At 37.9% G+C, this 24,136-nt stretch overlaps 1 protein-coding gene across 1 annotated transcript in view; it reads left to right on the forward strand.

Annotated features, from left to right (window-relative positions):
- PTPRN2 (protein tyrosine phosphatase receptor type N2) overlaps positions 1 to 24,136 on the forward strand; it is a 599,582-nt gene that overhangs the window by 565,532 nt on the left and 9,914 nt on the right. Inside the window, exons 18-21 of the mRNA XM_050890935.1 lie at positions 2,855 to 2,974; positions 4,121 to 4,287; positions 9,901 to 9,954; positions 12,043 to 12,107. Of these exons, the coding sequence (XP_050746892.1) occupies positions 2,855 to 2,974; positions 4,121 to 4,287; positions 9,901 to 9,954; positions 12,043 to 12,107 (406 nt within the window). The remainder of the gene's footprint in view (positions 1 to 2,854; positions 2,975 to 4,120; positions 4,288 to 9,900; positions 9,955 to 12,042; positions 12,108 to 24,136) is intronic.

Genomic DNA, 24,136 nt, shown 5'->3' on the forward strand with positions numbered 1-24,136 from the left:
TCTCCAAGCCCAGCTGAAATGTCTCTTTGGTAACCAGAGGCACTTCTCCAAAGGCTGTACTGGGATTGTGCCGACCAGGTCTCTGCTACCTGTTCCTTCATTAATTACAAAGACACACTCCTTGGGCCACTTTCTAGCACATGGCCGTGTCTGGACACTCTGAGCACAGCAAAATGTTATGTGTTGGGAGATGCGGCTTCTGAAAAACCCATCACCAAGTTAAAGATGGGGTGGTGAACAGGCGGCAGTATAAAACTCTGTGAACAGCCTTTGACTCATCCCGCTTCCGTGTTATTTGGAAAGAAATCCAGATAACAGCCTGATGGTCTAATATTTAAGTTATCAAGGAAGCAAAGAAAATGCTGTAGTCCTCCAGTCACAGGCTGTGAGTCTTAGTGACAATCCCGTCTCAATGGTAAGCACAGGAGATGCAGTGACAATTGCTTGTAACAGGGATGACAGCACTAGATTGTATTGCCTTCTTGATTTAGTAGATTTGACTTCTACATTTTCACACAATGACCTAAAAGAAATATTATACCCCAGAGTGACTTTGAAATTGTTTGTTTAAATTAACTTTCATTTGGATTTATGCTTAATGAAATCTTCAGAGATGCAGACAGCCCCTCTCTAATGAAATGCTGTATCCTTGAACCAATGAACAGGGTTGCCAAACTGTAAGGATCCCTCTCTAAACGAGTGGGCTTTTATAATGTTACACTTGGGTGGCACAAGCAGAGTGCTAGATGATTAGTTTATGGTCTAGATCATTGTATTTTTATTACACTCATAAAAACTGTGTTTCTCCTCATTTTCGTAATGGCTTCAATGAGCTTCTATACCTTCTAGAGGCACATTAAATCGTTATGTGATGAAAGTACTGATTTAGTGGGGCTAGTTTTAAAGTAAGATACATGTTTTGAATTCTTATCTTAGTCTGATTGCTGAGTAAAAAAGGTGAAACTACTTTAGAATGAATGAAATCTGTATCATCTTCCTTACATAGAAAGAAGGTTCCCAGCTGTGGCCTAAAACAAATGCAATACAAAAAAAGATACAAATGATAAATCTACACCTGTCTATAAAATAAATTATCTATCAACTTAAAGTATTTTTGCTGGTTTTGTGGCATCGTGAGTTTTTAACAGGAGGATGAGTGGATTACAGATATTTTTAGTTAAAAAATCTTTTTAAGGGGAAAAAGAAAGATAAACACTATTTTTATTCGTTACATTCAACTGTAATTTTTTCCCCACTTCTGTTCAAAATTATAAATAACGCTATTCTGTACAAACCCTAGATTCATTTCTCTAAATAATTCTAAGCTGATTTTAAAAGTTGTTTTAATTATCTTGCAAAATGAAAAAAAAAGGAAGAAAAATGTTATTTGTTTCTCTATATGCAAGCTATTCTTAAAAGAGAAGACAACATCATTACCCATGAATGGGAAACCTTTTTATTTGATATATAATTAAAAAAAAATAATCCTTGAATTGAATGTATCATCTCATCTTTGCACAGTTTAGACAAAGGCCTTTTTTGTTTACAAAATTTACATGTCAATACAGTTGCTTATAAATATTTCTGTGAAATAAACATAACCCTTCACAAAAAGAGCAGTTTACTCTTCATTCAGTAATTTTATATGCTAGCAAGAAGACAATGAAAGTTGTATGCAAATATAACATCAATGTACAGCATAATAATAACAGCTTTTAGTGATTATGCTGCTTGGTATTAATTCATAGGAGCCTTTTTGTTCAGCCATGGGCTGTTTGGAACAGAGATATGCCAGACCAGAGCATCTCTGCTTGTTCTGCTGTTTGTGGGAGACATCCACAAATCCTTTAGTTGAAGATGCGCTGGATTCCTGTATCCTATGCTGTAGCTGGTCTAAATTATTAAGCAATCATGCTGGTAGTGAAGATACACTGTTTTCCTCTGTTCCTGCTGTACCTGTGCTCTATGAGCGCATGGTCTGCAGCAGGAGTTGACTTTCCTTCTACCTCCAGAAAAAAAAAAAAAAGGAAAGTAAAAGGGGAAAAGAGAGATATAAAAGAGGAGGGGGGGGAGGACGGGGAGAGAGAAAGAATGAAAAAGTTAAGGAAAGAAAAAGAAAAGAAAGAAGGAAAAGAAAAGAAAAAAGAAAAGAATAAAGAAAAAGGAATAAAGAAGGAAAAATAAAGGAAAAAAAGAAGGAAGAAAGGAAGGGAGAAGAAAGAGAAAGTAATGCACATTTGCAACAAATCTTTTATAAATGTACTTTTGGAGGGACAATTTCTCCATCTGAAATGTTTCTGGAAGAACAGATTTGGTTTAGGTTTTTCCTGCCTTTTCCTCATTACTGTTGTTCAGATGCAACTTTTATGATTGTTTCAGCAATGCAGCACTTTAATGGCTTTTGCTACGTGGCAAACTGTAAAAAGAAAGAGGGTTGAGGGCACAAACAGGTTTCAGTACATGCGACTTTAGTAGGTCCATGCTGCTTTAGTATTAAATACCAAATCCCAAATAGCTATGTGTTCTGCAAGCATTGTTCAGTGTTCCCTTTGTGGATCTAAAAGTTTGACAGAAAAGCAGCTGAACACAGTACCAGGAGTGAGGAGAGATTTTGTGGAAGACCCAAATTGAAATCGCTGGAAATTCTTTAATATTTCATGGACGCCTGCAAAATATGGTGCCAGTTTATTCAGGGATTTGAAAGCAGCTGCAGAGTAAAAGTGTCTAATGAAAATGAAATAAATTTCCTGTGAATGGAATAAATTTTGATTGTGTGTCTGAGTGCAGTAATTATACATGTCACGCAGTAATTAGGCAGTCACAATGTGGCCACGGTGTCTTTCTTTGTCTGCAGATGGTCTGGGAGAACGGCTGTGTCGTTATTGTCATGCTGACACCCCTCGCAGAAAACGGAGTCAAACAGTGCTACCACTATTGGCCAGACGAAGGGTCAAACCTCTACCACATCTATGAGGTACCTAAACAAAATATCTGGTTGTAAACGTGACAGTAAGTGTACGGCTTGATTTCATACGGGGCAAAATGGTGTTTAAGCCGATCTAACCTGGAGGCTGAGCTCAGGGCTCTTAAATACTCTTCGTGTGCCTTTGAGTAGTTTTAGATTTGCAAAAAATTCGAGCGCAGTTTTAATAGCAAAGTAGTTTCCGCTGAATAAAATCTAGTAAATAATGAGCCAAGTATTACAATGAAAAGAAGGACAATAATTTTGTTTTTCAAATGGTTTTGCAAGTGGCTGAAATATGAAAGCGTGTATTTATATTTTATAGGAAAATCGTATTTTAGAACTAGCGAATTTTGCCTTAGGAAAGCCATATGTATATCTTTGTAGAAAAGCATCTATATAGCTTTACTAATTAATGCTATCTGGTTTTACCTCTTGCCTCAGTCACAACAACAAATATATATTTTATTTTCTGCTTTACATTTCTAGCCCAAAATATCATATCACCAGTTTTGTTGCGATGTAACATTGACAATGGCTGTCAGATTTTTCCAGTTGTCCAGCTGAGTAGAGGAAGAAAATAATACCACAATGCCAAATACAAAGAATAGGAAAACGTGAAGAAATATTATTTAAACTAAAATGTGAACAAACTCATTTTCTGAAAAGATGAACTCTGCAAATAAGCTGCATTTTTTAAAGCTTATTTTTCTACATGGCAGAAGAAACTGACTTTTCACTTCTCATGTGAATTCAACTCAGATTTTTAAGACCTCTGAGAGTGGCCTGGGCCATGCATTGTGGGCATTTCCGAGTAGAAAACGACTAGCAGTCTAACATATTTTCAGGCAGTGTCTTTTGTATTCACATAACGATATAAAGTTTCAATTTAGTGATTTTTTCTTTTGCATTAAAACTGTCAAGATTTTTTTTTATGTTTTCAATAAAATAGCAGTGGCAGCTAACCCCTTCCTGACAACTACACTGATTGCTAAATGAAAAAGAAAAAAAAAATTTTGCCAGCAATGGCCAATTTGCTAAGAAAAATAAAACTTGCATGCAATTCCTTCATCCTAGACATCTTACACTTGCAGTCCTGAAGATGTGGCTTGCAACTGAAATTGCTGATCTGCATTTGTTTCTTCCTGTGGGGCGTAGGTAAACCTTGTTTCTGAGCACATCTGGTGCGAGGATTTCCTGGTGAGGAGCTTCTACCTGAAGAACCTGCAGACGAACGAGACCCGCACAGTGACACAGTTCCACTTCCTCAGCTGGAATGATCAGAGGGTTCCTGCTTCCACAAGATCACTTCTGGATTTCCGCAGGTAAAGCACAAAGTATGACAGTTCGTTTAAGATGGTACAGATCTGAGGAACTAAACTAGCCCTTTTAATTGTCCTTTAAATATTGCTGGTTTGAAAGGGGGTTCCTCAGCCTGTGATGCCACAGTGCTAAACTAACACAAAAATCTGCAGTAGGTTGATGTTTAGTGTTGTCTCACACATAGATGTTGCCTGGTTTTAAGACATATTCATTTCCCGTTTAGAGATCGATACCTTTCCTCCCTTTGTACAGCTCTTCAGTGCTTCTGTATTTTTTTGTTTTCCAAGTATTTATCCATTCTGCAACTTCCAGGCTTTTTGTGTGGCTCCCCTATGATCCTTATTGCAGGTATCGCACAAATAAATTATGTAGTATGAGCACACTTGAAAAAAAAATTCATGATGGAGTCATATGGCAATAACGGCATTCCCATGGGAGCGTTTGCTCGTAAGGATCAAACAGTGAGGTCTCTAGACCTTCTTTGGCTGCAGGAAGGTGGAAATTTGAGAAAGCAGATGAAAATGTTGACAAAGCATACCCTCTGGAATTTTAAAGAAAGTCGATGTGGCTTTAAAATACAAATATAAAAAGGCAAAAGCTGTGTAAGTCCTTGCCATCTTCTCTAATGTTTGCTGTGTCTATCTAAATTTTAATTTGAAAATTAAAGCCATGCATGATAAATACTGGAGTGAAATAATCTTCATTTGATTGCAAACCGTGCCCAGTGCATCTTGTGTAGGTGTTAGCGTGTATCAGCTAATCCGCAGCGATGCGCTTATGATTAATGAAAAGAATCTCCGGGAGGTTTGGGGAGTTGGTTCTCAATCCGCAAGTGGCCTGTGGGATCGTGTGTTTTCCTCTCTGTACTACAATATTATCTACAACCCCCCAAAGTGATTATAAGGGGCTCAGTGCTCAAAAGGTCCAAACTTGTTTCTTTCAATAAGTGCTGGGAGCTCTGACTGATGCCAGTTGGAGTTACGCATCTGCACCTGAGGGGAGAAGCTGGCTTATATCCAACGGGAGCTGGTTACACAGTTGTCTGTTGGCAGAATTTTGCCCTTAAAAATTTAGGACTAAATGCCATCCTTCATCCATCAGTATTCTTGTACATATTGCAAGGCTTTTCAAAGCAGAGAGTCATCTCACCCGGTGCAGGTCAAGTAACGGAGTACAGCTGTACTGAGTCACTAGGAGCTATGGCTAGGTAAGAATATAAGGATATGCTACAGAGTCGCAATGCAAAAGCAATAGCGGAGGAAGGAAGCACGGCCGTAGGATGGAGTTGAAATTGGAATTGAATTTTCAAGGTTTTCTTCTCTGGATTCAAACTGCAATGTGATTTTTATAGGTTGGTTTCCCTTTGCTTGTGGTACCGAGGAAGTTGCCTGTAGTGAATTTCTGTAGGGAAAATTCTGAACTGGTTCCATTAAGCTGTGCGAGGCTGCAGCACGGAGCCAACACAGCGTCCAATTTTGCTCTTTTTGTGGGAAATCTGCTAGCAATTCTAACCAGACTATAAATGAGCCTGTAGAGCCAGGACATCTGAAGTTCGGAGCACCTCGACTCCGACTTGCTTCAGTAATAATTGAGGTCCGTGCATGAACTGCAGGATTAGATCTACAGTAAGTCACAGTTCACATTGCCAAGAAAGCACTTCTTAGAGTGACATTGTGTAAGGGTTAAATAGCCGTGTTGAAGAAGTGTTGTGCAATACTTTGAAAAAGAAAAATTATAACTAGATGAGAAAAGTAGTGGAGCTGCCATTCTTTGTATTTAAAGCCAGTATGGGAATGAACCTGTTAAGATTTAATTGAATTCTGAGTGTTCATTTCATATGTATTCACAGTCCAGTGTAGGGTACTGTAATCATTTGCTACGTGTAGATTTTGTACAATGAACTCATAATACTGAATGCATAGTAAAATTCTGCCTGAAAAGGAATTTTGGCATGCACGATAGCTGGTCTATGAATCTCAGTTTTCTTGGTCATCTGATGTTGCTGGTTTTTAATGACAAAAAAACTAATGCACTATTGCTAAAATAATGTATTTGGAATTCATTTATACACTACGTGTTTTGCACCTGAAGCTTCCTATTTAAAGTACAAACTCTGCTGGATTACGACAGCTGAGTCATAAAGCCCCCAGAATAAACATCTGACAGTGCTACCATACTCGTAGTAGGGTAGTGCTAGGAAGGGGCTGCTCTCATTTCTTTTAATCTTATCTATGTTTTTATGTGCATTCAGTGTGTTTGTATATATATATGGATATGTGTGTATATTTATATATTCACATACATATATGAAATTAAGCATATACATAACCAACCCTCTATTTTTTATAATTCATCACCAAGAAAAATTGGATTCCCAAAATTACCTTGCCCAGAGTCTGTGGAAATATGGACCTTAAAATTTTTATTGAAGTAAATTTTGCAAGTCTCTTTGAAAACTGAAAGCTTACATTTCTCTTACTATGTATCAGATAGTGTTTTAGATGATTTTGCATCTAGCAGATACATTAAACCTTGCGGAATAATCTATCATGCTTTCATAATGTAGGTATAAATTGCCAAAAAGAGATTATTCTATATATTTTAAAAATCTGTACAAAAGACAGTCCCTGAGAGGTGAGGCTACTACAGAAACCACTGGTCAGTTTTAAATGCTTCTGGAGTCCTAATTTCATTTTGAACAATAGACCAATCATTATTGCTCTGGACTAGCTTGTTAGTCATGCACTGATATGTGTAATTAAATATTTCTTGAGCCCAGAGGGAGCACATTTACACTTTAAAGAGGGACTGCTAAGCTAAAAGATAATTAGCATCACATGTGAGGGCTTTGCTTAAAATATATATCTATTATGCTATCACTTCTCGCTGTGTGCAATGGCATTTACTAACACTGCTCACTTTAAAAATGGACAAATTCTTATTTTGCCAGCTAATTAGCGGTTGCCAGTGTCATTTTTGTGATGTTGCAGCTAGTAATATGAGCCCAGTTGCATAGTCACAAAAGTGATCATTGGAAACTGTGACTCTGCTGCAGGGACAATGTGGGAAACCCCTTTTCTGAGCCTCTAACGACCTCTGACCTTTGCTTGCTGATGGTTTGCATGATGATTTCTTTTTCACTCAATGAGCCAAGGGTTGGTTTGTATTACTAATCATTCTTTCTAAGTTAATTCTTCCTGTATATGTATATATATATAATATATATTTTCTTCAACATTCAAGAACTTTGCTTACTGATGAATTTTCAGCTCACTCTCATTAGCCAGAACTAAGAGTGAAATGAGATGTTGCTGCAATTCTAAATATTTTCATAAACTATATATAGACAAAGCTATGAACCAGCTGGATTGAAACCCTTTGTTTTAATGTGTTTTCTGAAATGTGTGATAATGAAAATGTTTGAAACGCCTTCAATAAAACTGACAAACATAAGGTGTCTTTCCCTAACATGTGTCTCTGGCTGTCTGATTTACTGGGAGGTCTGATTTACTGATAGGTTTAGATCGAGTTTGTCATTGAAATTATATTAGGACTTTGGTAGAAGGCTAGTCACAACATGCAAATATCATATTAGTGGTGCCATACAGGGAACAAAGGAACCACACAAGCAGAAAAAGAAATGATAAATACCCCTCTGTAGTTATTAGCTTTTATTTAATACTTTAAATGCAGAAACGACTCTTTACTAATGCACGTGATGGAGGGTGGGGGGAGGATGACCAGCTGCATGTAGGGGAATGCAGACTGTGACTGTATCAGATGTTGTTACAGACATTTCAAATATAATTTGCTGTACAATACAAAAAATAAATATCAGGCTTTATATTATATAGAAGGAGTTGATCCTCAGATATGACCATCAAGAACGGAATGATTCATTCATGTGAAAACTCTACTGCAGCTTAAGTCATTGAAGTTTTGCTTGGTAGTGCCTGCATATATATGCATTTATGGCCATATAAATGGTCCATTTAACTTCTAAAGTCAGGTGCTTCTCAATGACTTACCACTTATTTCATAGAACATTGTTCTACTGCATTAATTACTTACATCCAAGGAATATAAATAGAGACAGAATGTCTCTGCAAGAATGATTTACATCAGTAAGCAAAAGAGTAAGAATTGTGAAAAATTCCTGAATTCTAATGTTTAAAGGAAATCATTACAAGAACTTAATATTGTTATCAAGTTTGGTTAGAGTCTTAAATAATAAAAAGCAGAATGTGAAAACACGGTTTCATGGGACATCACCAACATCTCCATAGCCTGTTCCGGTTGAGTTCCAGGTATCCTGACTCCCTGTCAGATTTAGATGTTTAGGCATCTTCAGGCAATACTGTAAGCAAAGTTTAAAGATATATGCATGTTTTCACAGCACAGATGTTAGTGAATAGATGAACAGCCAAGAACTAAATGATTCAGTAGGTTAGTTATGCTTTAAAATTCATAATAACATTGTATCACAGTTGCCAAATTCCAGCAGCTCACTTAAGTTTAGCAGTCAGCATCCTATGTAACACTTGCGCTGAGCTGGGGACTATTGGAGGGTCTGGGCACCCCTTGGAAGCTGCCCTATGAAATGATTTTATAGGAGACCACCCAGCTCCAGTAAACTCAAACATCTCATCAAGGAAATTGAAGGAAAGGTTTTGATTTCTTGAAGCAATGCCTTCCCATTTTAGCCTTTATTCAGCTTGCCTTGTTAACATATGTGCGCATATTTTATGGTTTTTTGGGCCTGTAACATACTTGACATGCAAAATATATCCTAGAGCAGAGGAGAGGGTTTGAGATTTTGGTTTTTGTAAGGCAATTTAAATAGATTTAAACCAATTTTGTGGGCTCTATTCTTAGACTGAGTATCTTGGTTTGCTTCAGCACTAGTTAATTCCTTCATTGAGTTTACTTATCAGCAGACCTGTTCTATAGCTGTACTCTTATTGATTGAGTTCACATATATTCTCTTGCCACTGAGAATGTTTAACCAGGAAGCTGGAGAAGACAATAATGTATAAATATTAAATACATAAGACTTCTGCACTAGAACCAAAGCAGTAAAGCTTACTGATGGTTTTAGCTATTTTTACTACGATAGATTACATTTTAGAATTTTGTGAGAAGCTTTTCAGGAGATTTGGTATTTGCCTTTGTGGGGAGAACTGGTTTTAGAAATCAGCACACATTGTACAAAGTATACTGGAATAGCCATTTTTAATTTTGGACTCAGTTTGATGCCCCTCGATATTTCTTTGAGCAAGCTCATGAACTCAAAGTTGGCTTTAAAATTAAAGCATCTCAAGGTAATCTTACTTTTGGACCTAAGACATGAGGCATTTGAGAAAAGAGATCGTTTATTTTGCCTAGCCAACAGCGATAATGGGATGTTTCCTGGGATTTCTACAGCAGCAAAGCAGAAGCAAACTTTAAACAAGACAATGTATGTAACAACTGCTTGTTATATTAGGAAATTATCAACCTGACTGTTTCTTTAAAGTCTGCAATATTTGCTTTTTCTTATTGCTTATTTTTGACAGTTGGCTAAAGAAACAGTATGTAATATGCTTAATTAATTTTTTGTGTCTGTTTTATTTCAGAAAAGTAAACAAGTGCTACAGGGGTCGCTCTTGTCCAGTAGTTGTTCATTGCAGGCAAGTACAATTTCTAAAATAGCTTTAGATAGATTTGTATGTGTAAGAATTTAATACAGGTATAAACAAAATGGGAAAAGTAAAGCTTTAGATGAATCACTAAACAGATAGTGAGGTAGGCTGAAGGTATTAAATACAATTCAACTGTTTTTTAATGCTAATTAATACTTGGGATCTGTTTTCGTAATAAAATTATCCTTTCCTATGATTTCATAGATGTTGTGCCATGACTTAACAACGTATAGCCACCCTTTCCAATATAAGTAGCACTTCAATTTCATAAATCTCCTTCAAAATAATAGTGGTTCCTTGCGTTCCCTCCCAATTTAGTCTTCTTTATTTAATTAACACTCAATTATGTTTTATTTCTTCTTTGCTTGCTTTTAGTGATCATAGTAAGAAGAGGGCAATGTCAGGGAGTGAAAACCTACCCAAAGATTGAGTAATCCTTTAAGCACAGATTATCTTCAGGCGTGACAGTCTGATAGATGTACACAAAAGCTATCGGGCAGGTCAATGGAAAACTTTACCATCGTAATGTTAATGTTTGGTTTTGCCATTGGAAGTTCTGAGTTACAAGGAGAATGTCGCACTTATTTATCGAAGATATTCTAATAGATAAGGAAGATAGAAAAACAGCTCTGCTAAGAGGCAGGTTGTTTGACATGTGGCACTCCACTTTGGGTGGGAGTGAGGAGGGAGAGGACGTGTTTCTCACGTGTGGCTCAGCAGAGTCACCTTCCACTGGATGCGAGGAGGCCCTCTGCAGAGGTGAATGCTCTGGAGGAGGCTTGTTTGCATTGCCTTCAGGAAGCCTGAGAAAAGAAACATTTGATGCAGAATGAAGAGCCTTCAAGTTTCTTGCTCTTTCCCTACTGTGATGGATGGAAATGTCTACCATCGGCTCAGTAGTTTTTGTTTTTATTGGGCTTGATCGCTGCCTTGTCTCTCATTATTCAGCTTAACTAATAAGATTGTGTCTTTGTTCCTTTCCTAGACATAGAAAAAAAAATTATTACCATTACCTCCTTTTCTCTAAGCAGTGATCTAGTAACTGAAAGAAAAAAAACTCTGTCTACAGAGACTTAACAAAAATTAAGTTTCATAGCCTGCCTGTAAACAGAATGTAATAACGTGCTTCACGCTGTTCTATTATTTTTCCTTTCATTAATTCTTGTACACAAATTGAGCTATCAATAAAAATAATGGCTTAATTAATAAAACTACATACCAGTCTAATTGGTCACACATGCACCTTTGTAAAAATTTTTGGGGAGAGAAAGAAAAAAAGCTTTTACTTAAAGTCTTAATTATGTTTGCTAACAGCAGCTCTAAAAGAGCATCATGCTGGCAATTACGCGTTGCTCTCTGAAAGGGACACAAGCTGCATTCAGATTAGGGAGCTTTCCCCCTCCCAAGGCTTGGTCTCACATCTCTGAGGAAGGGCTGATGATACACAAAAGTTAAAGCTGTTTCTTAGGAATTACATGATAATATTTTTTCTGGTCGTTGCAACTAAGGTAGAATTAAAGGGAAAGGTAAAAAGAAAAAACAAACCACTCGTGATGTATAATGAAGAAAGATTGCAGTCCCTCAGTAATCAAATATTTTGGTTCTCAAACAGGTCTCTGTATGCATTCCCTCTGACCGCTGTGTTCAAGTGCAATCCGTGACATTTTGGGACCGTTCTGGATAATGTTCTGGTCTAGCTTATTCTGTGGTTCTTGATCTGATATACAAGTGACCATAAGCTCATTATATGTACACTTTTTGAACAGAAATGGTATCCTGTTTTAGGGTTAGTGACTTTTCCACTGTTGTTTAAAATGCTTTTCTTGCATAAACACAACTTGGCTTAAAAAATCAAAACAAAGCCCTGTTATCCATGCAGGCTAATAGTTAATCTTCCATGAACAGCTTGTGTTAATTCAGTGCAAGCTTTCTCTCCTCTCAGTACCCTACTTTAGCCCCTTGTTCTCTCCTCTCCCCCCACGTGTAACAGTGTAACATTAAGGGCAGGTACCTTCATGTTGAATCTAAATGCACATTGATAGGCTTTATTTTTTCTTTTTCCCTTTCTGTTGGCAGCGATGGTGCAGGAAGAAGTGGAACCTACATTCTAATTGACATGGTTCTCAATAAAATGGCCAAAGGTGAGAATGGAAAGGCTTGTTACTTCCTCAGTACTGAAAGATGTGCTTCTGTTGCCATGACAACGCGGGGAGCAATATTCACAGAAAATCTGAGAATAAATTAGAGGCAAATTGTACTCTTTCCTGAACGTTCTTAAGTTTTATTTTTGTAGCAATTTCAAACAACAAACCCAAACGCAAATGCTTTGTGAATGAGCAGGTGGTTTTGTGCCGTTGAGAAGTATTTGAATTTTTAAATTTATCATTTAAAGTAGTTATTACAGTTTTTAGAAGAAGATACCTTGGGGCTTTACAATCCTTATTTAGTGGTTACGTGAGTTAGGTCCTGGGCTGCTTCATGACTGTTGCCCAGTCCTCTGTCACCTACCCAGCCACAACGGTCAAATGTGATTGCTTTTCTTTTTGTAGCTGCCCATTGCCACCAAAGCACCTGGAAGAGCCGGTGCCAGACAGGGCCTCATGTGCTGCACAAATTTGTCTCTTAGGAGGAAAAAGATCGTAGTGAACAGGACAGAGGACTGAAAATAAATCAGCTAATGCTCTGTTCCCAGTTCTGCCACTATCTGTTCAATATTGAACAGTTTATTTAACTTTTCTATTCCTTAGTTTCCTTATCTGTGAGATGTAATTTTATGAAGTGGGAAATCATCTGTCAACATAAATATCTACTGTTATTTGTTTAAAATGAAGTCTATAGATTCTCTAGAGATTGGGACCATTCCTTTACTTTTTATTAATTGGTAAATGGTTCGTGGTGGGAAGTACTTGAGATACCCTGAAATAATCTTTGTATGTTACAACTAAACCAATGTTTTAATACTGATACTGTCTTCAAAAGGAAGGAGGGTAAAAGTGGGCATGTAAACCTGACCATATGTTAAAAAGACATAATAGTCACCTTTATTTATATATTGTACCCCTTCCTCATGCCTTTGGCCATGTTTGTGTCACAGTTTCATAGAACTGCATTTTAAGAGGAAGAGAAATCTTGTGAGGTTGAAAATAAAAAAAAAATAGTAATTTGCCTTTCTTAATTCTTAGCTTGAGTTCTTAAGCCACCTTGATCTGGCATGATGCACCTATGCGTAAAGAAAAAGGATTAATTGTAAAAACATATATTAATTTATATAGAGAAACAGTACTTAGTTCTTTGAGTTCTAATCACTTTACAGTTGTTGTTTAAAATCTTCTAACATAGACATATTTTTATATGTAGTTTAAAAATACGCTCCATGCTTTGCAGTCATCCGCTATTGCATCCTGCATATCCCAGTCCCGTGGGACATAGTGGCGTCCTGTCCCTTTAGAAAGAAAAGTTTAGCATTTTTTTTCTCTCCAGATTCTGTTAACATGTCTCGTCAAACATGGACTGCATTTTCTGCCCGCAAGCATCATGTGGAACTTGCTGCTGATGTTAAAAGAAGTTGTGTGTTTGCCTTCTCCTTAGCACTGTACTGAAAATAAATTTTTCAGTGGGATGGGATTAGTTTTTCATGCTCATTGGAAAACAGGTTTTCATTCTGTGAAGGAATATGGAGATATTTCCAGTGCTTGTTACATGCCATGTGACAACCTAGTCTTTAAAAATAGAAGCAATGGTACGTTGTAAAATTAATGTAGACCTTTGTTAGGTATTTGTTTGGCTCATTTCAGTCATCAGCAATGAGAAGCCATAATGAAAACTACATTTAAAGTATATGCAATTTACTCACATAAAGAAGTAAATGAGAAGTATTTTCTAGCTTGGGGCTTTCAGCCACTTAAGGGAGGGTTGACTTTGTTGTAAAAGCACTGAAGAATGCCATTTATTGACTCCATTGTACCATGTAATGTCAAATTCCATTTTAAGTGTGGGCTTAGCACTTCACAATACCAGACAAGTCATGTGAAACTGGCCAGAGAAAGGCGTCACAGGGCTTTTTGGAGATCGGTCACCCCCATTTTGTTCTTGACCTGCTCCCCTCTGCCCATGGGGGTGTGCGACGCAAAATCCCCTGACCTGGTGCTTTGGCTGGGGTTTAAATGAAAGATCAAAGGGCAGAGCGGGCATCTCAGCCCTGCTGAGGTGGGCCTTTCCCAGGCTGTCACACTGTGCGGCCGCCAAAGGTTTTGTTCGGGCGGGAACCGAGGCCCAGCCTGTGCGGCCGGGGCCCTCTTTGTCTGCCCTGAGAAGCTGGAGGCCCAGGTTGAGGATCCAATGTTCATCAAATGATCAAAGGCCTGAAGCCCTGGACATGAAATCTTTCTTTCCATTTCCTTTTCTTAGAGAATGAATTGCACGAGTGGCAAAGAATGCCCTTTCCAAAGCTTTTATGTGGAGTGCGAGGGCTAACTTCAGAGTCCTTCAGCACTAAACATAAAAATGTAAGTGCACTTTCAATCTGGGCCCAGCTGCAAGGCCAGCATCTAGTAACATTTCTTTCAAAAAGGCTTTTAAGGATTAAGGCCTTCAGTCTTTCAAAAAAAAAAAAAAAAAAAAAAAAAACGGACTTTTAAGAACAAACTTAGAATAATTTGAGTTTCTTGTTCCACTGTCTGGTTTATTAGAAAGTAGACAAGAATGCATTTTTAAATCAAAGTAAATAGAGGAGTACTTAGTTTCGGCAGTGGGAAAGTAGAAAGCAATCAATAAATGCCTTGGCTCTTTAGTGGGGTTTTTAATAGGGTAGGTTGAGAAAAGGAGCTCCTTTTTCATGTAATGATTTACTTCCCTGCATTCTCTTGGACAGTTAACTGTAAATGCTTTTGTCATTTACAATTTCTTCTCCTACTGCTCATTGAATTAGTGCTAATACTTAGTCTATTAAACATATAAATTCGTATCTTCTACTGTCTTGCCTGTTGCCGTCCCTCATATTATTTTAGATGCTGAAAACCACCAGCAAGGGACCTGTTCCTAAAGCTTAAAGAGGGGAAAAGATACCAAGTTGGGGAGGATTTTGTGCTTGACACCCGCCACGTCAGTCTGACGGCCCCAACCCCTTCGAGAAAGCAGGAATGAAGTTTAAAAAAAGCAAAGCACCCTGTTTTAGTGCGCTTGCAGGACAGTAAAAGTTGGTACCGAGGGTAGAAATGTCACCTTGATGTACTTGGAGGGCGGGGGGGGGGGGTGAGCTGGCCGGAGGGCACGCAAGAGCTTGCACGGAGCTCGAAGGAGCCCTCGCTCAGCAAACACCTTCCTGGCCCCCAGCTGCCTTTGAGAGCCACGCAGCGCCAGCCTGCGGGACTCCCTCCGGCTCTGCACAGCATCAGGAAGGATTTCCTGTTGGGTCGGGTTTTTAATGAATTTCACTGTCCTCTGTGCAGTAAATGTAATGACTGCATCTGTGCATTCACTCCGAACAGCCATATTAAATAATCTTATTAGATACTGGAACAGTCAGAGAACAACAGTGTCTATTCAGTGCTATCATTCCTGTGTCGTGTCAGCAGAAAGTTTTAAATGCAAGTGTATCCTTTTGTTTAGTTGTTCCAGTAACTCAGCGCTGCTATTTGTCATGTAGTTTATTACTATAATTATTTTGCATGCTAGATTCATATGCAGAGCGGTTACAAGACCCTGATCCTATACCCATCAAAGTAATAAAAAAACTAAATGGTGTTGAATCTGGACTTACAGTAACACATTTAAATACTATTTAACGTGTTTCAACTAAGATAACTATTTAACTATGATACTATTTTTACATGGGTGTTACAATTTTAAGACAGTTACTAAGTCACTTCTCATTTCCCTGACAGACAGCTTAGTTTTGAGTGAGAACTTGAGGAGTGATTTATTTCAACTCCATGTGCGCATCCATGATTTAAATAAATACAGAAAATTATAATGGATTGTTTTTGTAGATAACAATGCTTGCTGGGTTTTTGACAGAGACTGTTTTTCTTAGGCTGATTTCTGCTGAGAATTTCAACGTTCTTGATGTATTTACAAGTTTTATCCTTTGTACTAGGGAAGATAAACTGATTTAGATTTAGTCTACTTGATATTCCTTCCTCACTCCAAACTCACAGTAACTCTGAGCTGATCAAGTTTTTTTCTTTTTGTGTGATCTAAAGAAAAGTTGAGAATTTTCTCATTTCTTGTCTTTCCTGCAGGCTTATTGTGGTGACTAAAAGTTTGATATATTGCAAGACATTTTTATTGAGTGTTTCTGGCACGAAAAAGAAAAAAAATGAGATTATGAGTCTACCCACTTTCATTTTTCTGAACTGAGAGGCTTGGGTAGTGTAGATAATAGTTTGATTTTTAGATATTAATCCAGCCAGCAGCTGCTTAGGGTTTGCTGACCATCCATTTTCTTGTGTTTGAACTAGCTGGAACGAGATGAGTCAAAGGGAAGGCGAATATGAATTTTAAAATCCTTTTAAAGTATTGATTTCTGAATTCTAAAACCCAGCAAAAAGATTCAATTTAGCAAAGCCGAACCAATGGTTTATTCTCTCGCATTCAAAAGCTTGGATTATAATTGATGAGCACACATGGTCTGGCCTGGGCTGGCTGCGGAGGTTATCTCCCCAAGTCCTTTCCTTGCCCCTGCTACCCTATTGTCTGAGGGTCTTGTGAGTCAGCTCCTGAGCAGATGCAGTTTATACCGTGACATTTTAAGGCAAAACAAAAGATTCCTTAATTCGCCTTCTGACTCATCGTGATCAAATGATTTTGGCTAATCTGAACCCTTGCTGAGGTTTTGCTTATCGGCTGTGTGGATTTAACAATCATAATGAAGTTGTGGGGTTAACTCCTCTCTGAAAGGATTTTATGAAAGAAAATGCTTGCCCATATTCGTGTTAAAATGGATTCAGTCTGCTTATTTTTGAGTCCTTATGCAAAGTCTGAGAAAATTCTATTGTTCGGTTGTGCTGATACAAGTCTAGAGCAGACTATTCCTAACATACTCTTGGTGAACGAGGGAGTATTTCTTCAGCCCAGGATCCGGCTTCTCCCATGAAAACAAAACTTAACATACTACGTGTCATGCAGTGGTTGAGAGAATATATAGTGTAAAAGAGAGATTACTTTTTTTTAAAATGGTATTTAATTGGTAAGAGGGCAAGAAGTGGGATTAGAAATAGGTGGTATTCTGGAGAAAAATTTACGGCAGAAAAATTCAGGACTTAAAAATTTAGTTGTTTTCATGTTCTAAGTTTGAATCAATCACATTGCTGGTCTTTGAAATTTGGATGAGGTAGATTATTATCTCTAGGAAAAAGGCAAAAAATGCAGGCCGGTAAAGCCAAAAAATTAGGTTTTGCTTTGTGCACTGTTGTGCTATCCACAAGACTGCCTCAGTTCTCAGCAGCAATAGTGCTAACCCTGTCCATCTGAAATGTTGCTATTTCAATTTCTGAAGGAAGTTCTTAGCGTCCATGTAAACATATCATATGTTATAAGGCCGGTTTTTCAAATGAGCGGTATTTATGTATTGTAACTTTTATGTAATGAGTTACCCTGGAAACACAATTAGGCAAATAGTGCTCATTCTTGCAGCCTTTCCCAGCAGATAATTAATCACAATGAGAGCTGGGCCCCCAGCTACATGCAAAAGTGTATAGGGAATGTATAGGACAGTTTTTTACGGTCCAGCCTGTGATGCTCAGCGAACTCTCGCTATTTAGAACAAGCTGTTTAAAACAGTGTTTATTTCCTTTGCAAAACACATTTTGACATATAAAGCTTTAAAGCTTTTGACACATTATTGACACTATAGAGTCATCAATTAATAGTTCATAAAATGAAGATAAAAATGTGGCATGTTCTACAAGCTTCTGTTGTGAAAGGAATTAGTGACCACGAGGAAGGTGGTGTTGGTTGATGTTTCCTAGTGTATGTTGTATGGACTGCATTTTTAGATGGTTTCCTTTATGGCGTATGGCTATTTCAAACAAAAAGCAAACAAGTTATTGATGTAATTTCTTTGGCTTTTTTCTTTTTTATATAGTTTAGTGGTCAGTGATTACTCTAAAAGAGCCATATTTTTTGAGCTATTTGCTGTTCTGGGGATTTTATTGGAAAAGAATTGGGACTAGGAAAGTGTGGTAGAAAGCAATCCTAATTATTCAGGGTTTGGGGCAAATGAATTGTGCAGAAAGACTGATCAGACATGGGCTATTCCTTGGGAAAGGGAGCACGAAGGGGGGTCCCCATAGAGCATTAGAAGACCCTGAAAGGAATGTATTGATGTCAGTAAGCAGCTTGAGATAGTGACTAATTTGAAAACAAGAGGTCATTGACTGAAACTAAGGAGGAGACAAGCAGATAAGGAATTTGGGCGGCATTTTTTCACACAATGGGTAGGTTAGAATATGGAAAAGTGAAAAAGCTGGTCATAGAAGTACTGTGCTATCAGTTTAAGAAGCAGCTGGGCAAATGTTTGGAAAAGGAGGTTTATATACAGAATGAAGAACTACTTTTTTCGTAGCTAATCTCATGCAGCAGTCCATAGAAAGATTTGAAGAGAAGTGTTTAATTGACCAGCTGGTAGTCTTCTGGCTGTAAAGTGTACAATGTATATTACCTAACTAAAGTGTAATTATTCCACAGCTTCTATAGCTGGACCAGTTTAGTCATTTTTAAGGATAAACTTCATTAAAGAATGAATCAATAATAGTTGCATCTTTTATTCAGGTCACTCCATGTACTGTCTTGTGAAAGCATTGCCACCTACGTGCGACGTAAAATGAAAGTAATGTACAATGTAGTTCTTACAATTTACTAGATTCATGTGGGCAAGCTACTTCTGTGTCCCCTGTAAAGAAAATTCACATTTTCCAAAGGGGACTCCAAGATTTTTTAGGGCCAACTGAGGCACGTTTTCAGAAATGTCATTTTTGCAATCAGCATCTTAACTTTGTTCATGTTTGATTCAGCACGTGGAGATGAACTGCTTTTCAGGTAATTTGCTGGTAGTTTCTGGAAGAGGTACGAAAAGAAGCAAATTGTGTAGAATTCTATGGGAGCTGATACTGGGGAACACCTATAAGGAGACAGTAGCAGCACATCCACAACTCTTGCTATGTATACGCTTTGTGTGTGTGTGTGTGCGTGCATGTGTAAGTTGAATTTAGGTGTGTGCACTGGTATTTTCTAGAGTGACCACAGGTGATTATGGGATATCTTACTCCATATGGAATATAACTCATTAACTTCTATTTCTTGCATGTAGTAATTTAGGCGTATTCCTTTTACTTTTAACTTCTGGGGAGGGTGGAGGAAATCTAGATGTAAAAGAGAAACAATTCCTCTATGGTATAGAATGTGATGTGACATATTCTCATGCACAGTGGAAGTGAGGAAGGATTGGTCCTTAAATTAGCATCCATTTGCATTCAGTTACAGTGAGTGGTTTCTGCATGTTTTTTCTGCATTGACAAAGGATATTAGCTTAAAAGCTGACATGTCAGTAGTGAATTTCTATCCCTGCAAGACTGTTAAAATCAGTGTAAGCTTAGAAGCTTTATTTTCCTGCAGCAGTTTTTAAAATATTAGGCTGTTCCTAGATGTTCCATCTTCAGTATCACCTTCCTTTGGATTATGTACTGACAAAGCCATATCACTTACATTTATACATTTATAACACGCAGTTTTCAAGTATTAATATAATATGTGTAAACAATAACACATTATGTAGTGTATACTCTGTGTGTGTATGACTGTCACAATAATTTTCATTACTTCACTTTCATTACTTCAAGTACTCCCTTCTCCATTTATGTGCTTGCTTTGCCCATTGCCTTCTCTTGTTGTGGATGTTTTGTTTTGATGTTTGTTTTTTTTTAATAAAGGTCATGAAATTTTAATTTGGGTCATTGTTAGGTGTATAGAAGCACTTACGTATTTTATCTGAAATGACAGACAGTTCACTGATTCAGGTATACATTGGGTCCATCCCTAACTACATACACGCATGCACACAGATTTTGTTCATCTCAGAGAGACAATAAGCTTTTAATGAAAATGCCAGCCTGAATACATTTATCTTTTTTGTTATCTTTAAAAGTGTGTCCCTCACTAGGTTTTTGCTGACGCTTTTCTCTTTCCATTAAAAGCATCAAATGATCCTCCTGGCCAATAGCAGAACTCCAGCAGCTACAGCAGCAGACATCTGGATAACTACAAATGAAAATTGCTTTTATTTTTGTAGTTTCTAGCTGTTGTTTAGCTCCCTTTTTTAGCTCTAATATTTACAAGTGTTTTTATTTAGTGGGCACTCAGACAATGCAAGTTGAAGGAAGAAAATACTTGTTTCTTTGCAGCATAGCACTATACAAACAGCAGTTACTCTTACAACACATTTTTCACTTCCACAGCCTTCCCTACACTATAATGCAACTGGTTTATCTTTTTGTTGTGATTCCATGTGGCTTTTCCTTTTGTCATTTCCATCAAAATTGCCAAACTGGGGAGGTGAGGGAAGAGGGGAAGGCAACAGGCACAAAACACAGAGCTCAAACACCATTAGATACGGCATATTCTAGCATTTGTGAGCCCAAAACTGCAGAGCAGAAGCTCAACTCTTTTCAACCCAGGTTCATTCCAGCTAACTTGAGCCATATAAAGCATCTAGCATTAAGCATCTCGCCTAACCTAGTTGTCTAGGTCTCCTCAGTCATCAGTGGAGAATGATACACACCTCTGGAGGATAATTCTCAGGCAAATGAATTGCCCATCAGAGCTTCCCCTCTCTCTCTTAGCTGTTGGGAGAGGAGATGACTAACTCCAATTCGAACTTCAAGGATGGCTGGAGTAGATGAGATGAGGCTGGGCCTTTGAGACTAAGCTAGTTAGTAAATATTACCAGTATGCCATTAAAACTAATGGTCAGTGAAGAAGTGGTGTTACACTCCCCCTAGTTATGACCCTTTCTTCTTTAATCAGATTGAGTTTGCCCCTCATATGGTGTGATTAAATGTTTTGCTGCAACATTAAGCACTCAATGGGGCAAGCACTCGCTGGAGCAGCTACGCGAGCTGTCCTTTAGAAGTTGTCAGTGGGAAGCTGGAGGCATCTAGAGTTTTGGGGCGCGTTGCAAATCTATGGCGTATCTGTGCTACGTCCAGCTTGCTTGGGAATTGGGAACAGCATAGCTGTGACAGTGTAATAGTCCATGGGTACTGATATACCCTCCTAACTCCCCAGAGAGCCCACTTCTGTTTCTATACACTATCACAGCCGGCAGTATAGATGGGCCCTTTTTGTGTATTGGGCTCCTGGCAGACCTGGATCTAGTTACTGTCTGTCCTTCTTTAGGAGGTTTCTGTCTTTGGGTCTCCACAGTTCACCATCTGCCTCCTTGCTAAGGCAAAGCTGAACGCAGAAAAGGGCCAGAAAATGTTGTACTAAACCCAAAAAAGCCTATTTGTCAGAGTCCTCACACAGGGAGGGAAGAAAGGCAGCATAAAGCTGCTGTGCACAAGTTTGCTTTGACCATGAAGCATCACTTTTAGGCATGAGTCATGCAGTCATCACCCAAACATGAAAAACACTTGTATTCTTCCTAAACACAGACACGCTGTGATGAGACAGCTCATTGTCCTTGCTGACAATGTATTTTTGCCCTTATTTTCTTTCTCACGTGTATTTTTGCTATTTCATAATATTACAAGTGATTCTTCTACAGTGCTCCCGACTGCCTGCAAATACTGCGCTGTGCGTGACTCTGGGGCTAAAAGGCTGCCGATCAGCAGCATCTTGCAAATATGGATTGGATCTTTTTCAGCTTCTAGCAACAGCAGCGGAAAGAACTGTATTAGGGACTCTTCCTTCAAGATCTTAACAAGCCAGTTTTTAATCTGACCTAACAAGTCCCTTTGCCCTTCAAGGCCTAATTCAAAATCTATACAATATAATAAATATAAAAAGATGCATTAAGCAGGTAGTATCTGATGAGAATGAAACTGAATACTTACTGCTGCAAAAGGAAAGGCACTTGACAGGTCATTTCTGTATTCCCCTTAGTACTCCGTTTTTTTTCTGTTGGGATAAATGCTTATTCCCATACAGATCATCATCATCTCCTTAAGGAGAAATGATAACAATGCTAATAATCCCACATTTACAACTGCTCAGCATGACTCCTACATCATATATTCAGCTTTGTGATCACTTTATGATCAAGGGGAACAGAAAAAGGGCTGAGAAAAGTGCAAAGGGTATTGGAAAAAAAACCCAGAGTATCTACCTAGGTCCTCACCTCTCTAGTGTCCAAGTACCTTGTAATCATTAATGGATTTGCCTTCATAACAACTTATTAGGTAGGAAAAAGATGGTTCATTTTATAAATGATGGTGTGAAACATAGGGTGAATTTAATGATTTAACCAAAGTGGTGCAGGAAGTCAGAGTCTCAGTCTGGAAGAGAATTCAAATGTATCTAAGCATAGCTACCTAATGACCAAGCCATCCTTTAGGACTCACAGCGACAAATTTATAGCCATTCTGCAGAGTTGTAATCGTATCTTTTTGAGGATATGTGCCGGTAGATCTGAAAATTGTTCCCAGCTAGAAAAATCCTTTTTAATTTAATATTTATGAGTGTTATGTATTTGTGAAACATTCACAAAGAAAACTCTTCAGTTTGGGTTATTTAAAAAGAAACCCCCCATAAATAACTGCTTTGATGAAGTATTTAAGGATCATTTTATTTTTATAAACATACAGAAAATTCAGAGCATCTAGAATCTAAAATATTCCTTTTAATATAGTGCTTTAATATAAAATTCCATCAGTCTCACAGAATCTACACTGTACTTTTGATTAGTAATGAATAAAGTAGGACTTTTGACTTTGCTTTCAATGCAAGTATGTTCAAGTATATTACATAAAAATAAAATCTCAAAGCTTACCTTAATTAAGCCGAAATTTTCATACATTTATGTAACAAATGCTGATTGTTCTTATAACTGAAAAAAAAAAAAACCCAGCACGTTTTCAGGTGTACAAGCTCTGTAGTTTGCTGAACCTGAAAACCACTTTTTAATGATATAGCTTCATTTTTTCTTCCTAGCTGATATATTAAATGTTACCCCGCTTGACAAAATTTGTCTATCATATTCCTGTACCATCACAGTGACAGCAACGCTGCTGCAATGTGGAAGGGATTATCCTCCACAGAGTGTTTCTCATGTGTCTTGTGCTTATCAAAATGGGTCCCCTGCCATGTTTAGGGGGAGGAGAAGAGTGGGAAGATTTTATTATTATAGTCATAAAACTAACATTAGGTAATTCATGATGATTTTGAATATTGCGAGCTGCTGCTGGTCACCTCATGGAGCCTATTGCAGGAGAATTTAGCTAGCTCGTTATTTATTGCAGGAGGAAAAGGGAATTCAACTTTTAACCATGTTTTTATGACATGCTGGATACTCCACTTATGCAACTATCTAAGGGCAAACACTTTAACCCCTTGAGATCTGCTAATCAGGAGCACCAGCTGTTAAGTGCCAGCATGCATCCTGCATTGGTGCCTGCGGGGAGAGAAAGGGTTGCAAAGGATATGACCCTAAACTTCAGAAACCGCTTCTCTCCTTGGGGGCAAAATATCATTCAGCTTGCATCTTCTCTTGTTTTCTTTTAGTTTATCCAGTTAATGTTCCTGATGTGGGTTGTTGTGCACTCACTGTGAATGCTTTAAGCCTTTAGGAAGATGATAGTTAATTACTGAAGTTAAAATCTGGCTTGCACTGGTGTGGAAGTGTCTTTCGGAGGTATTTACTCAGCTAGCTCACTGAGCTGCTAAGGGCAGGGGGAAGGCTAGTAGTATCTGGCTCACCGTGAATTACTGCAAATGCACGTTCTGTTTAAAAAAACCCCACATTGCACGTTACACATTCATTTTTCACAATACTGCTGGTACAACATTAGCTCAGTCTCACACTAAGTTACATTCGTACGTTCATTTAAAACAAGCAATGAAATCCATTGTGAAAAAGGAACCTGTCACAAACACAAACCAAATTTATTCCCTGCAGAGTAAAATACAGTCAAAAGGTGAAAAGGCAGTTTTTTATTCTTTAAAGGCTTCCTCTTTT

This window comes from Gymnogyps californianus, chromosome 2, assembly GCF_018139145.2.
Source record: "Gymnogyps californianus isolate 813 chromosome 2, ASM1813914v2, whole genome shotgun sequence".
Taxonomy (NCBI): domain Eukaryota; kingdom Metazoa; phylum Chordata; class Aves; order Accipitriformes; family Cathartidae; genus Gymnogyps; species Gymnogyps californianus.